This window comes from Myotis brandtii, unplaced genomic scaffold (assembly GCF_000412655.1).
Source record: "Myotis brandtii unplaced genomic scaffold, ASM41265v1 scaffold406, whole genome shotgun sequence".
NCBI classification, from domain to species: Eukaryota; Metazoa; Chordata; class Mammalia; order Chiroptera; family Vespertilionidae; genus Myotis; species Myotis brandtii.
Window position 1 is genome coordinate 1,406,278 of NW_005365599.1, and position 8,293 is coordinate 1,414,570.

The window sequence follows — 8,293 nt, forward strand, 5'->3', positions numbered from 1 at the left end:
CAATGAGAAACTAACAATGTCATGGAAAATGATTAAAAAAAAAAAAGATTATCCCTGAAATTCATTTCTCTGTGTTTTCCCAATGCTATTTTCTTTGTCATATTTACTTACAGGTTGAAGATAGGAAAGGACATAGAAGACAATCAAATTATCCAGGAAATAAAGAAAGGCTGGAATGGACCACTTCATGAAATTAAAGAACTCCCTCCAGGAAGCACATTTCAAGTTTCTACTTTGATGATTTTCTAAAGGAAGAAATACAGCAATAAATAAATGATCTTGAGGAGAATGTCCATATTTTTATAGACAGTAAATTGTATTTGCTTTTTGACACAATTCTTTAAAAGAGGCTTTATGAACTCACTTTCACAAATTACTATTATCCTGACAAAATCAAAGACAATACAGAATTTCACTGCATGCTGTCTTTCTGCACCCCACCACTGTGCATCATCACTGATTACCAACACTTTAGGTGTAGGATTACTGATTCTCCTAATTTCTGTTAACTTGAAATATAAGTATCACTTGAGGCGAATGAGGATACTCTTTGTGTTTCTCATAGTACTGAGAGCATAAAACCAAGAGATCAACAATTAAAAGAAAAAAAAAATCAAGCTTTCAGGCTGGTATGCTGGTATTCCCCACTCTATTCCCTATTCCCTGAGAGTGGAGGAACAGGAAAGGGAGATACTAGGTGAAAAATTATATCTAGGGAAGTAGAAAAAATTAACTTTTACTAATCCTAGTATGAGTTATTGTCCCATTTCTAGATTTTCAAAAACTTAGGAAGGGCCCTAGCCAGTTTGGCTCAGTGGATAGAGCGTCGGCCTGCAGACTGAAGGGTCCCAGGTTCGATTCCGGCCATGGGCATATGCCCAGGTTGCGGGCTCGATCCCCAGTAGGGGGTGTGCAGGAGGCAGCCAATCAATGATTTTTTCTCATCAATGTTGTTTCTATCTCTCTCTCTCCCTCTTCCTTCCTCTCTAAAATCAATAAAGATATATTAAAAAAAAAAAACTTAGGAAAGTACTGTAACAGGAAGAATGTAAAATAAAAAGAAAATTTAAGTATTTTAGCCCTGTAAATAATGGATTTCATGAGATTAAGAAATATATTCCACTAACTGGAAACTGTGCACAGACTGAAACCCTTGAGTTTGACAAGTCATCTTCTTGTACAAGCCCTTTACTAAATTCTGTTTACCTCATACGGGAAGGCAGATCAAAGTAATAAAGAGAGCAAAGGCTCATTAATTGGGAAGTGCATGTGAAGAATAAATACATATTAAAGAGCCACAAAAGGCTAGATACTTCCAATTTGAGGAAGGATTAATGTCCTTATTTGATAGTTGATGAAACTCGAGTTCAGAAAAGTTAAATAATCTATCCTAAATACAGTCTGGTCCCTGACTCCAATGCACTATACTACCTCTGCTGATGGAAAAGGGGATGTCTTTGCAATGTGCTACATACTAAGTCAGACAGGAGTAATTTTTAAAAATCCTGAATTTGAGTAATAACTAACTCACTGTATGACCCATTACAAGAACAAGCTACAAGGTAAAGCAACGGACAGGACACTAGAAAACATGGGTTGGAGTCCTGGCTCTGCCTTCCTACCCAGAACTGCATAAGACTTTTCTCTGAGCCCATTTCTTCACCTGAAAAACACAGATTATCATAATAATGTTTGTATTTTAGCATCCTCATATATAAATCTAATGGGCTAAATGATATAAAATGGTCTTGCCTGCCACTTCTAAAATTTTTTGATTCTGTGATTTTTAACATGTATATAGTATTGCTTCAAGACTCACCTTTCTTTATAACCCAGAATGACACAAGCACACAGAAAACCAGCTTCACTAGTTCTGAGCACACATTCACAGTAGTTGGAAGATAATCATATTTGTTCTCTGAAATGTAACAGAAATGTTTTTTAATTATAAATTTTGTTTTATACAATGCTTATATACAGCTAGTAATTTAGAGTTGTTTTTTAAAAGCTGAATCGTAATGCTGGTTATATTAAACTTCATCCAATTGGTTTTGCTCTTTTGGTTTTTTAATCAATTCACCTACTGTTTTATCTTTCCCTACCCCGTTCAGCATTTTATTATCCTTGAATATGACAAATATGCCTCTCATTTTTTCATCCAAGTTGCTGATGAATATGGTGAGGATAGGGCCATGGGCAATAAAAGCTTTGTGGCATGGCATTAGAGACTGCCTTCTAAACTGACCATTAATTAATACTCAGGGCCTTACTCTTCAAACAGCTATGACTTTACCTGGTTGACTTATTACTCAGCTCATGGTGCCTCTTGTGTAACTTGTTAGCCTTGTACCCAACTGAAGGTATACTCTGTGATATTCCCTTAATCAAGAGTGTTCCTCTCTGTTTCATATCATGGCACACAAAGATAATATTTGTTTGGCACTCCAGAACAAATGGTATATTGAGGTAAAAGAAGGAAGCTATTTGAGGAAAGAAGCAACTGGTCCAGGGCTCTGGCTACTCTACGGCTGAGAAAATGCTCTGACACAGTCAAGAACCCACTGATGAGATGGAAAGCTATGTCCTAATTTACAAGTCAATCTAATTAGGAAATTAGGTTTGGTTAGCATGCCTTGGTCTTAGCTGTTACCACTGTCTTTTCCAAATGCTTACAAACAACTTGCTCTATAATTTTGCCAAGGACAAACATAAATGTTATTAGGTTCTCTTTTGAGGAATGTGTTTTGCCCCCTTTTGAAAACATTTCCTTGCTTCTCTTGGTCATCATATTAAAAACCCCAACTGGCCAAGTACAGAGGAAAAACACCAACTTGACATTCTCTCCAGAACACCCTTTCTTCCTTTCCCTGTGGTTCCCCCTGACCTTCTCAACTTAAGCATAATTAATTTTCTATTCATCTCTGATCCTGTACCACTACCTACAAACCTCTATAACAGTCCTTACCACATTGTATTGTTGTTATATTTTGTGTGTGTCTTACCTTTAGAATTTAAACTCCTCATGAGAAAGGGACCATGCTAGTCATCTTCATATACCTGGCAGTTAATGGTGTTTTGCACTTAGTGGGCACTTAATAAATGCTAACCTAAATTTAGTTATTTGCCTGTTAAACTTTCCATCATTCAAAGTCTAGTTAAAAGATCTCTTTCCTTTTCTGAGCTCAAAGCTAGACTGAAATCACATTCTATTTTCCTCCAATACTTTGCATTGATCTCTCTCATGATACACACCAGCAAACATGCACAAACAAGAATGGGGTTGGGTGGAGGTTTCAGAACACAACTTTTAAACTCTTGTCATTACTCTTCAATTCATTCTTGTTCTTATTTTCTTATAGTTCTATCATGGTTGACTCCAAACTGTGTCTCAGCATCATGTGGGACCTCCCTCCACTCACCTTCTGCCCACACTCACATATCTTATCTACATTACATCCACCCTTACTGGTGTCTCTTTAGTCGCCCCAAAAAGGGGCTCCTGCCCCACTATTCACCCATATAAAATCTCTCCTTATCTTTAGGGACTTTCTTCCAATAAGTAAGTACTCTGGCTTCAGTGTCTCCTTTATCTATTAACTGGTTTCCTCCCCATGGCCTAAAATTTGCTCAAAACTCTCTCATCCAAAAAAACAAAACACTGTATAAAATCCTACCACTTCAACTACTATACATTCTCCTTCTCATCCTAAAACTGTGTCATTCTTCATTATCTCCATTTGCCCACTTTCCATTCAGGTCTTGTCCCCGAGCAACCTTGTTTCTGATCCCACTACTGTATTCAACCTATCTACTCCTGAGATTACTAATTATCTTCTAACTAGAGGCCTGGTGCACAAAATTCATGCACAGATAGAGTCCCTAGGCCTGGCAAGTGATCAGGGCCGATTGGGGCCAACCTGCTGCCGGCCGGGGCTTCCTTCTCCAGCTGCCAGCTGCTGGCCAGGGCCTTCCTTTATTCCACACTGTCCCCTGGTGGTCAGCGCACGTCATAGCGATCGATCGATCGAACCTCCTGGTTGAACTCCCAAGGGGACACTTCACATATTAGCCATATATATATATAAACATACATACACACTAGAGGCCTGGTGCATAAAATTCGTGCACGGCGGGGGTTCCCTCAGCCTGGCCTGCACCCTCTCCCAATCCAGGACCCCTCGGGGGATGTACGACTGCCGGTTTAATCCCTGTGGGATCAGGCCTAAACCGGCAGTCAGACATCCCTCTCACAATCCAGGGCTTCTGGCTCCTAACCGCTCTCCTGCCTGCCTGCCTCATCACCCCTAACCACTCTGCCTGCCTTCCTGATCACCCCTCACCCCTCTGCCTGCTGGCCTGATCACCCCTGACCACTCTGCCTGCCTGATTGCCCCTAACCACTCTGCCTGCCTGCCTGGTCACCCCTATACGCATCTGTCTAGGCCCTTGCCACCGTGGCTTCGTCCGGAATGATGTCTGGAAGGTCATTCGGCTGTCCAGTCTAACTAACATATTATGCTTTTATTATTATAGATATATTACTAATTCCAAAGGGCATGTTTTAATCCTTATCTTAGTATGATGTTGCAATTCGTCTTCAAACTTGTTTCTTTCCTTCTATGAGTCATGTGCATTTAGTTCTTGCTAACAATTCCTTCTTAACATCCTTCTGAGTGTCTGCAGGATGGTTAAATGTTGGCATTCCTCGGAGTTCTGTCCTTGGCTCTGTTTTCTCATTTTGCATGTTACCCTGAATGAGCCCTTTTCTTCTAGGGTTTTAAATGTCAATTTAATATTAATGTCTCCAAATCTGTACTCTGGAACATTTAATGCTCACTAAACATATGCATATGAATAACTACCTCGTATTTACTCATTAATTTGCATTTCCTTCACATGTGTGATGTGCTAGACACTGCAGGATATTGCAATGAACAAGTATACAGTTACTGGCCTTATGGAAGGTACAAAGCTAAAACTCTGTAATCTCTCTGAACTCTGCCCAACCTGTTCTTCCTCCTAATAGTCTCTTCCCCTTTTGTCCATCCTCCATCCAGTTACCATAATAGTCTTTTTCATTTCCCCTTCTGTTTATGATACTCCAAGTACTCCTTATTCCTCAGACTCTAAGGTCTAGAGAATAAAGTCCCAGGTCCTTAGCATGGCATATGAAGTCCTTAACTATCTAATCATTGCTTCTCTCTCTGGCAAAGCATTCCTTTCCCCTCTGCTCTGAGCCTTAAACTTTTTGTTCAGTAATTTTGAACTACATGTTTCTCACAATCAAGCCTACTTTATATGTATATCTTCATTTTTACAGGCTGTTTTGAATACTCCTGACCACCCTGTATTCTTGTGGATCAACTGTCACCTTACCAAGAAAGCATTCCTTTATCCCTTTGCACTCCACATCATTGCCTCCCAGATAGAATATACCACTTTCTACTCTAAACAATTTCTTCATCTTTGGTATAGAACTGCATTTATTATGTTGTATTTTCACAATGTATTTACATGTATGTCTCTCTCAATAAACTGTTCATGAGAACTAGGTCTATGTCTTATGCACTTTGTTTTTTTAAATTTATTTTATATATATATATTTTTTATTTTTGATAGTATTACAGATGTACCCCCTCCTCCAGCCTCTATCCAGTTCTTCACCACCCTATTGCCTGTGTCCATGGGCTAAGCATACAAGTACATAAGTTCTCTGCACTTTGCACCCTGCTTATACTTAGCCTAGGGCCTGGCAGATTAATGCTAACTGGGAAATAGAGACTTAGGACACATCAGACTTCTCAAGCAGTCCATTAAAGGTCATGGTGTCATAAACTTATGTGTCCTCAGTAACTCGTGAAAGGTTCTCCATATAGTTTTGTGGAGTTAAAGTAAGTTTAAATACAAATTCTTACATTAAAAAACAGATTTCTTGAACACATATTTATCAAAGCTAATAATCTGTATTGTTCCATTGATGCAGTAACTAAGATGGTATATCAAAAATGCCAACCGACCAAACAAATATATCCTCCATATTGCTACAGGCACAGATATACTGGTTGATTAAAGCAATGTTATGATCTGTTCTGTAAAGGGTTGGATCCTGTACTTGACTGACCCAAATTTCACTAAGCATAAAAAATGTTTCTTGCTAAAGAATTAAAGGTTAAAAAAATCAATTTAAACATTCTTTATCATTCACATGAAGCCGAGTACTTGAAAGGGTATTATTATCTCCATTTACCCACAAGGAAACAAAAAAACAGAAGAATGTGTAATTAGATGGAAGTGCTCCATACATATTATAAGTCTTAACTTACCTTCATTGGCTGAATATTTTACCAATAGGATGCGACTTGAGCTTAAAGCAATAAATATGGTCCCTAGCAAGAATGTATACATTGTTGACAAGGAGCATAACATGGGATGACCACAGCACTTGCTTTCCATTTCACTGTTCTCTAATTGCCTTAAAAAGAAGAATAAATTCATGAGCAACCCAACTGGCAGATTAAAGCTAATGCAAATACCATTGATGTGTGAAGAACAGAAAAGAAATATTCATGGGTAACCCTGCTGGCTATGGCTATTATCAAAACGAAGAAAGTTGAAGTGTACAAGAGAAACTATGGAGACAGCAAACGAAAACAACCAAAATTTGATAGAGGGGTAACTCTAGAGACAGAAAAGGCAAGAACCACATTAGAAGTGCTGCCAAAGGTAGCAAGTGAGTAATTGACACTTGGGGGACTGCAGAATTCTGCAGAAAAGCAATTCTTTAACTTTCATTTGTATTAGCAACTTTGCTCTACAAGATGAGAATTTCAGATTTGTATTTCTCTCCTCTGTTGGAGGAGGAAAAAGAGCTTGCTTGGAAAGATTTCATTACACTACTGTTAACTTACATTGAACTCATTATGGAAGTAAGGAGGAACTTAAAAATCAATGACTCTAAGGCCCTCCTTTTGTTAAGGGCAGAAATAGAATACTGGGGATTAGCCCCAATTTTAAGAAATATTAATCATGCTGTTAACTGAGATGGCTCTGTTCAGATTAGAGACACACATTCTAGCCCGGCTAAGAGTGGTGTTCCCTGGGACATGGGAGCTAACATCGGAATGCAGTCCATCCTCCTTTTCCAAGATCTGCCTATCCTTATGGGAAGATTTACAACCTCTTGGCTGAAACAATCTAGTCCCCAAGGCACCCGCCCTTTGCAACCCCCAGCCTATTGCCCGTAGAGTGTAACCATCATACTTTGCCTCCTTCCCCATGCCTGTTAATTCTTACTTTCCCACGTAATCTTTGCCCTTCTACCCAATATAAGCAGCTGGCTTATGGGGAGAGGTAGAGCTGTTTTTGTGGATGACCTGCTACTTTCCGATACAGCCAGCGTTATTAGAGAAAAAAAAACGCTCCTATATGATCCAATCCTATCTCTGCTTAATTGGCTCACGTAGTGACAGGCAGCCTGGACCCCTTGGTTATCTGGTTACACTTTCATATGATGAGGACACTAAGCGCCAGGCTGGGTGCTTGTAGAAAGCCTCCCAGTGTAGGGGTGGCGCACTGGGGGGTGCTGAGCGACGGGTTTGCAACGCCACCAGCGACAGCTCGACTGGGCAATGTGCAGAGGCCAATAGCCACCTCTCCCACAAGAGGACAGCAGATGCTTCTGCAAGGCCGGGGGGAAAACCTCCTGTCACACCTGCGCAGTAGGGACCTCTTCTGCCGCGCCCACCCTCATCCGCACGCGCACTGCTCGGCCTGTCGGACGCAGTCACCTCAGTTCCTCCCTCGAAGAGCTTCCAGTGGAAGAGCTCACATCCTAAAGCTGAGTCAGCTCAGCAGAAGCAGCTTTTAGGATCCATATGCGGGGAACCTATGGGAGGGAAAGAAAGGCGAAAAAGCCTCTACCCCAGAACCTCCTATTACGAAACAAAAAGCACTATACGGACCCGACGGGCAGGGAGCGGAGCCGGCGCCCATTGCGCAGGCGCGCTCAGTGTTACGCTTCCGGAGGGCGGGGAGAAGCGACCTGATTCCGCCCCAGCGCGGCCTTTCTCGCGTCACGTGTCCCGAGAGTCCCGCGTCACGTGAGGCCTCGGTGGAGGCGGAGCTACGGCGAGAGAGTGGGAAAAGGAAGGGGAAGCCGGAAGGGGCGCGAATGAAGCCAAGGAAAGAAGAGAGTTCCTGAGGGCAGGGGTGCGCGTGCGCCCGCTCTTCCCTCCCCAACACACCCCTCTGCCCTGCCGCCCTCCCTCGAGGCCAGGTGACAGCTGGGCCCGGT

General features: G+C 41.3%; 1 protein-coding gene across 4 annotated transcripts in view; it reads right to left on the reverse strand.

Moving 5' to 3' along the window:
* The window catches only part of SLC35A5 (solute carrier family 35, member A5), a 35,006-nt gene extending 26,719 nt beyond the window's left edge, over window positions 1-8,287 (reverse strand). Inside the window, exons 1-4 of one of the 4 annotated variants that reach the window (XM_005873318.2) lie at window positions 7,962-8,287; window positions 6,324-6,472; window positions 1,820-1,918; window positions 112-245 (exon numbers count right to left, since the gene is read on the reverse strand). In XM_005873318.2, coding sequence (XP_005873380.1) covers window positions 112-245; window positions 1,820-1,918; window positions 6,324-6,453 — 363 coding nt within the window. In that variant the 5' untranslated portion in view covers window positions 6,454-6,472; window positions 7,962-8,287. Of the gene's footprint in view, window positions 1-111; window positions 246-1,819; window positions 1,919-6,323; window positions 6,473-6,745; window positions 7,165-7,711 lie in introns of those variants that run through there. The other 3 variants (XM_005873319.2, XM_005873320.2, XM_014545396.1) reach the window with 3 other exon arrangements.
* Between the last annotated feature and the right edge of the window lie 6 nt (window positions 8,288-8,293).